The sequence below is a fragment of the Camarhynchus parvulus genome, chromosome 21 (assembly GCF_901933205.1).
Source record: "Camarhynchus parvulus chromosome 21, STF_HiC, whole genome shotgun sequence".
NCBI classification, from domain to species: Eukaryota; Metazoa; Chordata; class Aves; order Passeriformes; family Thraupidae; genus Camarhynchus; species Camarhynchus parvulus.
Genome location: NC_044591.1, coordinates 6,779,485 through 6,791,881, shown reverse-complemented (window position 1 = coordinate 6,791,881; position 12,397 = coordinate 6,779,485). Strand labels below are relative to the sequence as shown.

At 40.4% G+C, this 12,397-nt stretch overlaps 1 protein-coding gene across 2 annotated transcripts in view; it reads left to right on the top strand.

Moving 5' to 3' along the window:
• The window catches only part of UBE4B (ubiquitination factor E4B), a 32,747-nt gene that overhangs the window by 14,388 nt on the left and 5,962 nt on the right, over positions 1-12,397 (top strand). For both annotated transcript variants that reach the window (XM_030963760.1, XM_030963762.1), the window contains 16 exons: positions 128-269; positions 764-864; positions 1,557-1,671; positions 3,200-3,283; positions 4,805-4,861; positions 5,223-5,339; positions 5,448-5,546; positions 5,980-6,093; positions 6,583-6,781; positions 7,001-7,139; positions 9,174-9,273; positions 9,584-9,711; positions 10,070-10,168; positions 10,556-10,791; positions 11,508-11,634; positions 11,908-12,052. In XM_030963760.1, coding sequence (XP_030819620.1) covers positions 128-269; positions 764-864; positions 1,557-1,671; positions 3,200-3,283; positions 4,805-4,861; positions 5,223-5,339; positions 5,448-5,546; positions 5,980-6,093; positions 6,583-6,781; positions 7,001-7,139; positions 9,174-9,273; positions 9,584-9,711; positions 10,070-10,168; positions 10,556-10,791; positions 11,508-11,634; positions 11,908-12,052 — 2,002 coding nt within the window. The remainder of the gene's footprint in view (positions 1-127; positions 270-763; positions 865-1,556; positions 1,672-3,199; positions 3,284-4,804; positions 4,862-5,222; positions 5,340-5,447; positions 5,547-5,979; positions 6,094-6,582; positions 6,782-7,000; positions 7,140-9,173; positions 9,274-9,583; positions 9,712-10,069; positions 10,169-10,555; positions 10,792-11,507; positions 11,635-11,907; positions 12,053-12,397) is intronic.

The window sequence follows — 12,397 nt, the reverse complement described above, 5'->3', positions numbered from 1 at the left end:
TGAGCCATGTGTGTGATGGGATGGAGTGTTCAGAGCACTGGCAGAGGAGTGTTCATGAATTGTTTGGCTGTGCATAAGTGAAGAACTCTACTGAATGCTTTGTTTCTGCTTTTTGTGTGTTTTAAAGTGTGGGAGGCTCTGGCAGCTCGAGTGTTTCCGATTCCTGCAGTGACCACTTCACCATTGAAAATTGTAAGGAGACAGAGATGCTGAACTACCTCATTGAGTGTTTTGACAGGGTTGGAATAGAGGAGAGAAAAGCACCAAAGGTATGTTTCAGATGAGTGAGGTTGTGTCAGTGCTGTCACAAACACTCCTCTGACTCATTAGTGGAGAAAGTTGGTGGGAATAATATTCTTGATGGCTTTGTTGGAGAAATAGATTTATTGAATTTATTGGGGCCCTTTGACTCTTGTTAATTCATCAAATTTGAGTGATGCATATATTTTATATCTCTTAAATAAGCACTCTTAATACATCCTTCCCCTTTTGATCTACTATATTTTATCCAAGTTTATTTCACGTAAAATGTTTTTGTGACACCAACTCCCTGTCAGTTTTCTGTATTCTACTCCAAGCTTTTGCTTCTGGGGAAAAAACAACCAACCAACACTTTTTATATATAATCTGGAAGGATTTAACTGGAGTAGTTTTAATCTTAGTGTGCATATTACATTTATACTGCACAAATAAATTTATGCTCTTTCCTGTGTGTTCTGTATTTAATTTCTGATTTGTATTAAAATAAAGTTATTTTTATCAGATGTGTAGCCAGCCAACAGTTAGCCAGTTACTGAGCAACATCAGATCCCAGTGCATTTCACACGCTGCTTTGGTGCTACAGGGATCCTTAACTCAACCAAGGTAAATCCAGCTGATGTTAATCATGTGAGTTACTGTCCCAGGGTCCTTTTCTCCTTCTGAGGATTAGATAAGAAAACCAAGATCAGTTGTTGCAGCAGGAGAATTATGTGCCAGAGTAACAGCTTGTTGCTTTACAAGTGATGAGTTGGTGGGGAGCAGTTTGAGTGCTTTCTAACTGCATTTGGGTGAAATCAGCCAGGGTGATGTGAACAGTTTAAATGGGGGATCAGGGACTGAGAAGAAAAGAGACCCTTCTTTCAGAATGCTAGGAAGCAGTTAAAAGTGATGTTAAAAATAATGACTGCATTAATTCAGAAAATACTGGTGTTATGTTCTTTTTTAATCTGGAAAAACCCATGTAAAAAAAATGTTGTTCCTTCACCAATTGAGTTTAACAAAGAGGTTTGTTTATTAGAAGGGGTAGAAGGAGCAACCAATTACTACAGAGAAGCTGTTGTTTTCTTCCAGCCTCGTTAACTGAAGTGTGATGTTGGCAGCAGCATCTGTTAGAGAATAACCTTTCCCCAAGTAACTTGAGCAGACAAGATTAGTTACTTCTGAAAGGAATAGGTGTATCCAGACATTGCTGATGTGCTTGCAGAAACATCCTTGCACGTGACTGCTCTGACGTTTTTGGGAATACTACTGCAGATAATCAGTAGATTTTATTTTTTTTTTTAATACAAATTAAGGTCATTGCAGCAGCAGTCTCTGCTGGTACCATATATGCTGTGTAGGAATCTCCCATTTGGCTTCATTCAAGAGTTGGTGAGAACAACTTACCAGGATGAAGAGGTGTTCAAACAGGTAAGGCGTAGGTCAAAAAAAACTCTAGCACATGGTTTTATAATTTGCAGTATCCAAGAGAATGGATTTCCAGACATCTAGTCAGTGTCTTGTAGTCCTCTACCCATTACCTCGAGGACTAGTAGCTTGTTAAAGCAATTGGAGTTTGGTTTTGTTCTTTTTTTAACTCATTTAGCATTTTGTGAAAAAGGCTGACTGTCAGTATTTCCTGGTTCTAAGTATTAAAAGTGTATTTGCTAATAAGCAGCAGCACTAACGTAGGAGTGGACTACTTGGAATGTGCAGGCATATATTACAAGATTGATCTTGGTTTTCATTCTTTTTTATGAAATTCCTAGAAATGTAGGTGTTAAGACAGCAATCTTCAGTAATCTTACTCGGACTTATGGTGTTTTCCATCTTGCAATCTTTACCCTTCTTTGCATCTTTAATAATTTGTGTGTAAGGTGCTAAGAGCACTTTACAAATCCTAGTCCAGTAATTCTTCATATTTACAGAGAAAATGACTGAGAAACATGAGATGGTCTGTTCTGTGTGTCAGATGAGCTCACTGAGATGAAAAATAATTAAGATACAAAACTAGCAAACTTCCAGCTTGTGTAGTGTAAAGCAGATCTGTAAGGTTGTAGTTGTCTCTAATTAGCACTCCCATAGTATAGTTTGATTCGGCTCTAAAGGGGCCTCTGAAATGGCATTTGACCCTTCCAGTTTTGCAAAGAATGACATTAGATAGTTTTTACGTGTAGTGCAAGTAACTGTTAATAATTTATGTTTCTGTCTGGACTCCTGTTAGTAGAGGTTCATGTAGAGAACATGTAAAGGTGTTAGAGGTCCTGTCCTGGAGAAGAGAAGCATTCCTGGGATTGAAGCACATGGCCATCTGTACAGTGCTTTCCTGGAATGTTTTAATAACATTTTTTTGTCTCTTCACAGGAGCAACACAATATACTTTAAACTCCTGTTGTTGTTGTTGCAAAATTACTATGGGTTTATTTTGTGAGGGTGTAGTTGTCAGAACAGTGTGATTGGGACTTACTAAATGGGTATAATTACTTCTGATTAATAAGTTCCTGTCAAGTCACTTCCTCTTTCCTAACAACCCTTGACTGCTGCTTATTATCTTTACCCACTTACACATCATGCAAAATTAGAGCCGTATTATTGCCCCAAGTGTACAGACAAATAAATTATTCCCCATTTGGGCAGTAGGTTGTGGGACACCTGTACAGAACCCGTGCTCTCATTTGTGTCTACAACACACAGGGAACTTGCTTGCAGAGATTATGCAGGGAACTCAATGGAGCAACACCCCATTGCTTAGACTACAGCAAACAAGTTGGGTTTTAGCTTTGAATACTCTCTGAAGCCTTTGGGCTGAACTGATACAAATTAAAAAAAAAAACAAACTTAGTTTTTGTTTTGTGTAAGTTGCACTATTTGAAGAATGAACAGGCATTTCATGCTTTGTATGGCTGTAGAGTAATTGTTTCCTGTTCTTGAGTAAAGTAATTTACTTGTGTTTTTACAGATCTTTATTCCCATTTTACAAGGCCTGGCTGTGGCTTCCAAAGAGTGCTCCCTCGACAGTGACAATTTTAAATATCCCCTTATGGTAAGGACTGTCCATTTCTAGAAGCAGTTTCTTTATGTTCACTGATAACATGCAGATTTTAAGCAAGATAACACTTCAACATTTTGGGGATTCTTTTTGGTTAGTAGATTGCTATTAAACTCTGTCAGAAGATTAATGGGGCATGAGATGTGTAAGGAATATGAAAAATTCAGTAGAGTGCGAGGCCAATAATGTCTTAAGCTTAATGAAGACTGCTTGTATAGTGGACTACTCAAATGTTTGTGTGTATTGCTTTATATAAAATTATCAAATATATGGATGTCATCATGCACAATATATAAAAAATCCCAATAAACTTCTCTCAATTTAAGTCTGGGGAATAACACCCAATATCCATGCCACTCTGTGTTTAGACTCAACTTTTATATGTGAGGAAATTCAAATAGGTTGCATTAAACTCCAAATTATTTGAATTGGAATCTATCTACTGAGAAAAATATCTTAATATTCCCTGGCTGAAAAGCTGAGGGGGTTATTTTTAGTCTTTTTAAAATTCCTACTTTAGCCCTAGGTCTGCTTCCCTCCTGCTGTTTTTATTGACAAAACAAACCAGTCTTTTGCAAAGTGTGTTTGGCCACCAAGGAGCAAGTTGGATTCTTGGTAAATTGAGCATTGTCAACTTAACACCTTCGGATCCTTTTAGGATCTTCAGTGTATGATGCCAAAAACGGCTGTTGAGTCTCAGGTTTAATTTGTACTTATGGTAATCAGCTGGACTATGGTGCTGCAAATCAAACTGATTGAGTAACTCTGTTACTTGGCAAAAACCATTAATTTTTCTGGTTTTGTGTTTTCCTGCTTTTTTTGTTTGTTGGCTGGAAAGAAGGACTACTTGAAAATGAGTCTGTGTTTTCCTTATCTTTAGTTGGCACAGTGTGCAACAAAAGGATGGAATAGTAGTCACTCACTGTAGTGCAACTGAGGACTGAGAACGTGTAACCCAGGACAAGTGGGACAGCCAGCAGTATCTTTGTGTTTCCAGAAATCTCTGTTATGACTGCTTGCTTCTTTCTGTGCTGCAGTTGAAAGTGAGCTGGAGATCTTGGATAGGATTCTTTGTTCCTGGGTTCTGTGTTCATTTGACGTTTTTCCACTCTGATTCAGAAGACAAAGGCCTTGGTGTATGGATTAAACAATTGCTCTATTTATTATTGTTACTGGTTTTAATGCAGCAGGTCAGGAGTCCAGCACAGGCATTGTCATGTTCTAAGCAAACAACAATTTGCACAGCTAATCTTTGAAATAAGTGCAATAATTTGTTATCCTGTGAGACATGTTGGCCGTTTTGAGACAACTTGGAGCAGATGTAAAAGCTAAAATGGGAGCAGGGTGTGCTTTAGTTCTCTTTGGACATCTTCACTGTGATTGTGAAGCTTTTCCACTGATCAAGTGAGAAAGCTTCTGCTCTTTCAGCAGTCTGTCATAGTAAACTTGTTTGTTGCAGACGGGTTACTTAAGAATTACTCAAAAAAAGTAATTTTTACTGGGATTTCTTTATAGGCACTATGCGAACTTTGTGAAATCAAGTTTGGGAAAACGCACCCCATGTGCAGTTTGGTGAGTGTCTGCAGTTTGAGTTTTTTCTAGTTAAAAGAACCATTTCACTTATTTTGGTGGTGGTGTACAATCCCTGTTGATAATGTTCTCCAGAACTCTAAGCAAGAGCTACTGGAGCCTCTCATGCAAAACAATAGTTTAAATTAAACTGGTAGAGGGAGTCCTTTACCCTGAGAATTTATTAAAACTGGAACAAACACGAGTTGCTTGGGTTGCTGGAATACTGAGGAGATGGTTCCATTTTGCCATCAGCATGACTGAGTGTTGGAGGTTGGAGGGTGTGTGGCAGACACTGGAAGGTGACAAAGCAGGATGGCTGACATAGCAGCTTTGAAGAACTTGCTGTTTCTCCTATTTTTAGGTTGTCTCTTTGCCCTTGTGGTTGCCTAAATCTTTAAGCCCAGGTGCAGGAAGAGAACTACAAAGACTTTCCTACCTTGGAGCCTTCTTCAGTCTGTCTGTCTTTGCTGAAGATGATGTAAGTGTCACAGAAGGATGTTGACATGGTGGGGTTCTTTTGTTGTGAGGGGTTTTTTACTTACCCAGAACATTTCAATACATTTGCCAATATTCATCTTACTTTCAGAACAAAGTAGTTGAAAAGTACTTCTCAGGGCCTGCCATTACTCTTGAGAACACCCGGGTTGTTAGCCAGTCTTTGCAACATTACCTGGAATTAGCAAGGGTAAGTATTCTTATTCCTTAAAAAAAAGCATAATATGTGGGCATTTTGGTCTTGACATAGATGAAGAATATAATCTAAAAAAATTAGCTTCTGTCTTAAACCACAAACCTTTCAGGACATGGTTGAAATTAATTGGGGAAAAAATTAGAGTGCTAGGAATATTTCTCTAAGCCTGTATGCCAATTCAGAAAATACCAGCTCAGTTATTCATGAGTTACAGATCATATTAAAGGTTGAGTAAGTACATACTGTGTTGGTAGTGTGTTGCACTACTCTTGTATTTACATCTTTGGTTTAACTCATGACTAACATATGCATATAAAGGTGGTGATAAGACTGTAACAGAAGTTTTACTGAATTTTGTATAACATAAAAATACAGACAAACAGCAGGCAGGACTGTGATGCTGAGAGGTGTTTGTTTGCAATTGCAGCAAGAGCTGTTCAAGATCCTGCACAGTATCCTGCTGAACGGGGACACCCGGGAGGCAGCTCTCAGCTACATGGCAGCTGTGGTCAATGCCAACATGAAAAAGGCCCAAATGCAGGTAAATAAAGGGAAATGCTCTTCTTGTGATTCATCCACCCACAAATAGCACTAGATGGCTCATGCAGTGGTGGTCTGGAATGGAGGACAAAAGAATTTTGAGTGCCTGCTACCACAGGCAAGAAGCCCTGTCTTCTTTGTTTCAATACATATTTCTATTTCTGAAATTAATCTGTTTTACCTATTCTAACAGTTTATTTCCTCTCTTAGAACTGAGATGTCACTTCATTAACAGGGCTTCTGTAGTACATGTTCAAAGCTTTGTACTTGCCCTGCCCCATTTCTGAGGGCATCGTTCCAATTGACTGTGTTTACCACTCTGCTTTCCCAGCTGGTGAAGTGCTGGGCTTTGTATGGTGTCTGTAAAAGGAGCAGCACAGATACGGCATGGCCTGGCTCCAGTGAAACCACAGGGATGGGATTTTGGCATTGTACATCCCCCTGTACGTCTCAGCTCACGTCCTCAGCCCTTTGCTTTCTCACCCCACAGACAGACGATCGTTTGGTGTCCACAGATGGCTTCATGCTCAACTTCCTCTGGGTACTGCAGCAGCTGAGTACGAAGATAAAGCTGGAAACGGTTGATCCCATGTACATATTCCATCCCAGGTGTCGAATCGAGCTTCCCACAGATGAGACAAGAGTGAAAGCAACAATGGAGGAGGTTGCAGCCTGGATTGCTGAACTTTGTTAGTACTCTTATTGAGATATGTTAAGCATTACTGTGCCTTCTGATATGGGGGTACATGGAAGTACTTGATTCCAGCAAAGAATTCCCTTTTCCTAAATCCCTTTTCTTGATGCTGTCTGCTTTTCCTCGTTTTAAAGGAAAGTTGAATTCGAGGTCTCACCCTAGACAAGGCAGTTAAATTTTTAATTTGTTCTCTTGTACTGTTTTTGTTTTTCAGACAGGGATCCGTCTCTGTTTTCTGAGCCGAAATTCCCAACGGAATGTTTCTTCCTCACCCTGCACGCCCACCACCTGTCCATCCTGCCCAGCTGCCGTCGGTACATTCGCAGACTGCGGGCCATCAGGGAGCTCAACAGGTGGGCACTGGGCTGGGGCTGGCTGAGGGTGCTCCCAGCAGGGCAGGAATCTGATAAACTGCAGGAAATTACAGTGACAATCGAGGTGAAACTGGTGCTGAGTGCAGACCCCCTTGGCTTTCTGGTTCTCTGCTGCTTTTGGCCCTTGGGGATTTTGGGGTACGTTGAGGGACTGTGGCTTGAATCAGAAATTCAGATAATAGTCAGATGGAGGGTGTTGGTTACACGAGGCAGGTCAAGTTGGTGAGAAGACCATTCTATTTAAAAGATAACTCTCTTCGGAACATTTTAGGATTCATGACACTACTTACCACTGTTCATTATAACTAATCTGTGGTGTGGTTTGCAGGGTGTGGGCATCAGTGCCTCAGGCTCTCTGGCAGAGCTGGAGGAGTGTGTGTCAGGTTCTGTGTCTGATAATCAGGTCACTGTGCAGGTGACTTGTGATTTCAGAAACAAGACACTGTGAGTCGTGCCTGAGCTGTTTTGAACATCCCAGAAGACATTTAGCTTTTTCCCCTCAACTTCTAGCACAGGAGAATTTGTCATACTCTCAGGACAGGGGGAAAGAAGCCTTCAGCAGTGAACTCTTAATATTGTTCTCTACATGTAATTCAGCATATGGTTTACTGTTTTAAAAATTATAAATACATTATGGTGTTAACATGAAGATACTCCTGTTTTCCATTTCTCTTGGCATAAACTCAAATACACTTTTACAGTTGCTAAACCTTGAAGAATACTCTGTTAAAATTAGAACAAATTTTGTATCATCAGTATTTTCCATTGTTTATAATTGCACTCACTGCAATTTGGTAAATGTTCCTTGGCAGTAATGCCATGAGTTCATTACAGGATTTTTGGACTGCATTTGAAATGATTTCATTTTTAAAGCATATGCAGGCCAAGAACCTGGGAAGCAGCAGAGAGCAGAGCAGGAAGAGTCAGTATATGTTAAAGGAAAAAGTATTTTCCTATAAACAGCCTGTGGATTACTTGTAAAAAGCCATATGTCGGCTTGAAAAAGGAATTGCTGCTTTTTCCTTATTTAGAATTGTTTCACAGGAGTTGCTGATGCAGCAGTCCCATCCAACGGTGCAGAGGCAAGAGCTCTTGGCTTTCGTGACAGCAATAGGAGCTCAGTTCCATGAATTGCATAGCTGCTTGCAACACTGGAAACATCTTTAGATCTTGTTAGTAAAGAAATTACACTAGATATTTGTCTGCTGTAGGCAGAGATTGATGTGGAAGAGAATTTGTGTTTAGAGAAGGGATGAAAAGGGACTGTATTCATGCAGTTCAGTGTATGAATTTTGTTCTAATCAGCTGCGCTTTCTGAAAAGGATTAAGATATGTGAATACATAGATTTTTTTTTAATGCAAATAGTGTATGTAATGTACATTTAAGTTCTCCTTTCTGTGGAGCAGCATAAAAAATGGGTAAGGAAGGGGAGGAATATCAACCCCCTTGGCCTTCTGGTCCTTACACCGACAGGGAGAATAAGGACTGTTCACATACTGAACTCCCCTTCAAGCCTGGGTTTTCGTGAGAGTGGAGCATGAGAAGTGTAGGACAAAACTCGAAAGAAATCATTTGCAATAGTAGAAAGGGGGAAGATATACAGGATATAGACCTGCAACTTTCTTGTTTCTAACAAGACTTTCTGCTGGGCACCTCTTTCTTCCTTAGCTGATTTTGTCTTCCAGTTTCCTTTATGATACCAGAAGATGAATGAACTCTGTGTCTCATTAATGGAACCATCTTTTCCTTGTGTTAAGGTTTAATTTTCATGGGTGTTGGAGCTACTGTATGTGGTGCTTCTGAGTTCTGGCTGTGCAGATGTTCAGTCTGCATTTACAAAAGCAACTTATTTCTCTTGCTATGATGATAGATAATTTCTTTGAAAATGATCAGCTTTTTTTCCCCACTTCTCTGTATTTCCTTGGTTTTGAGCAGATAAGTCAGTGAAATGCCTTGTGCTGGCAGCACATTTCCCTTCTGTCATGATAACCAGTTCTGCATCTGGTTTTCAGGACTGTTGAAGATTTGAAAAACAATGAAAGTCAGTGGAAGGATTCTCCTCTGGCCACCAGGCATCGAGAGATGCTGAAACGGTGCAAGACACAGCTCAAGGTTTGTAAGTGATTCAGTTCTCAGCCAAACACTTCTGTGGCCCGTCTGTGTTGACCTTGTGTCCCAATGTTTATGTACAACTTCTTTCATTGTTCTGATAAAGCTTGTGAAAGGCACATCTGTCCCTGCAAATCTAAATTGTATTTTACTTGCTGTGTTGGGGCCCTATTTTTTTGAAATAAGAGTGTGTTGTAAGAAGAGACCACTGTATAATTGTCGTGATTCACAGATATATTGATTATCTTGAAGAGGCTTCACATTCCTTTATGCTGTCTTGCCCTGGATTAATTTTTGTGTGCATGTTCTGCAGAAACTGGTGAGGTGTAAGGCTTGTGCAGATGCTGGTTTGCTGGATGAAAACTTCCTCAGGAGATGCCTGAATTTCTATGGCATGGTGATTCAGCTGATGCTTCGCATTCTTGACCCTGCCTATCCCAAGTGAGTATCAGGTTTATCTGTGTAAATTGGATCAAAGATATTTCAGATCCTGTTGGATTGCTCACTGAATTTAGCAGTTCTAGAATTAGTTTTACTTACAATGTCTGCATTGTTATGGGTTGGTGACACGCATCCTTGCATGGAATATTTCTGTTATTCAGAGGTTAATGTTCACTTGGGTTTGGGGGCCCCCTCAGGTATGTTTGGTACCCTTGAAGTACTGACATGGAGATCTGTAAAGTCAGGCTCTGATTCTTATAAAGGGCTCCCATGGAAGGATTCCATAAGTAAGCACATGACACTTTCTGCTTAACCCTGCTGGTTTACTGTTCTGTTTGTTGTCTCTTCTGTTTTACAGCATAAAATTGCCTTTAACTCCTGAGGTTCCAAAAGTATTTGCATCATTGCCAGAGTTTTATGTGGAAGATGTTGCTGAATTTTTATTTTTTATTGTACAGTAAGTAAAGTTATCTTTGAAGGAAACTTCTACTACCACTTGTCCCTTTAGCAGGTGGCACATGCATAAATTGAGGGGGCAAAAGTAGTTTTCTAACTATCTGCTGTTAATGTTCTGGTTGTTAACGCAGCCATAAGGTTATGGCATGGCAGCATTGCTGCAGCTGTAATGCATAGATGGCTCCACAGTCCCTTCTAAATTAGATTTTTCTTGGAAGAAAGTTGAAAATGTTTTGGTTCTCTCCCCAGGCATTTTCTTTATAGTTTTCGGTGACACCTTTTGATCTTGTGATATGTTAAATCATCACTAGAATAATATTTTTTTAAGCCATATCTTAGAGGTAGAACATTAGGGTTGGGGTTTTTAATTTCGTTTTCCTGTTTCCAGATATGCTCCTCAGGTGCTGTATGAGCCCTGTACTCAGGACATAGTGATGTTCCTCGTTGTGATGCTGTGCAACCAGAACTACATCCGAAATCCTTATTTAGTAGCCAAGCTGGTGGAAGTGATGTTCATGACAAATCCAGCTGTTCAGCCCCGCACACAGAAGTTCTTTGAAATGATTGAGAATCACCCTCTCTCCACTAAATTGTTAGTCCCCTCCTTGATGAAGTTTTACACCGGTAAGTGCTTTGTCTGTAGCTCACCGAGTGCACAATAGTATTCTAAACCCAAAGGCTCTGTTAGCTGTTGTAACTGTTTGAAAAAACCCAAACAAACCAAAACAAAAAACCCCCCAAACTCCCAATAGTCTTGAGTCTTGTGAAGATGAGGCTGTATGCTCAGGAATTGGGGGAAGTAGCACTAGATGGAACCTTGAGAATTCCAGTCCCGTCACAAGCTGTTGTGCACTGACAAGTCCAGCAGTGTGAATTGATGTGACAATTGCTATTCTGGTCTTTAGATTCCAAAATTAAAGTTTTTTCTTTGCTTTGCTTCTAAAGGAATATTGGGATTTTAAAACTCCTCGTTGTAGTTTTGCTAGTCCTGTAGAATTGGATGTTTCAGAAGAGTTTTTGCACCCATAACAAAAACAAGTATTTTTGTAGGATACCCAGAGTTTTCTTAGTGAGATTTTAGACTGTGGGATGAAGAACAGAGTTGAATAGAGCAGAATGTTTTGGTTTCTGGGGATTTTTCTTCTGAAATGAGGTTGAGTCTAGATTAGAAAATGGATAGTGCTGCTTCTTCTAATGGGAATTAAGATGGAGACTTCTGAACAGGAATTGAAATTCATCCCTTAATGTTTCCCTGGGTGCTTGAAGCTTGAGGCAGTAGGGAGAAGTGTGTTGCCAGTGAATCCTGGTGGGAAAGTTTTGAGGCCTGTTCTCTTTTCCAGATGTGGAACATACCGGAGCCACTAGCGAGTTCTATGACAAGTTTACAATCCGCTACCACATCAGCACCATTTTCAAAAGCCTCTGGCAGAATATAGCTCACCATGGTACATTTATGGAAGAGTTCAAGTGAGTAAGAGGTGCTGTGAGGCAGCTTCCTGCCGTGCAGGCTGCTCAGGCAGGGGCCTGAGGCGTCACTGCCATTGGGACTGGGTGATGCTGTTGTATTTTACATGGCAGCCCCTTCCAGTGGAACTGGAGTGTCTCTAAACTGAGCTCTGGGCACCACAATCAGCGTGGCTTGGGGAATGGGATCCTTGTTTGAAATCTGCAGTGCAGGAGTGTTGCTGGGCTTGCACAGCCACCTGCTCTGCTGTGATACCTGTGTTTCCATGTTTTCAGCTCTGGGAAGCAGTTTGTTCGCTACATCAACATGCTGATAAATGACACAACTTTCTTGCTGGATGAAAGTCTGGAGTCCCTCAAACGTATCCATGAAGTGCAAGAGGAGATGAAGAATAAAGAGCAATGGGACCTGCTGCCCAGGGTGAACAGAGCTGTTTTTCAAAGTGCCCTTTACTTATTTTTAATTCTTCAATACAAGACCATTAAAAAAACTTTTTTATAAGGGGGAGCACCAAGGAGCTGCTTGTGAGGAGCAGTTCTCAATGCTTTTTCAGTATGGCCATGGTCACTCTGGATGACATTCTGCAAAAAAACCATCATTCTGCCTAGTTATGTTGTGGCTGGCAAAGAGAGTGGTGTGAAGTAGAAATAGTATGAAGTTTCAAATTACTGTGCACTTAATTCTAAGTGGAGAAACTGAGACTTTAACCTTCCCGAAGGAGGTTTGGGAAGATGCTCGCCAGTTGAATTGACTTCAAGGGGATAG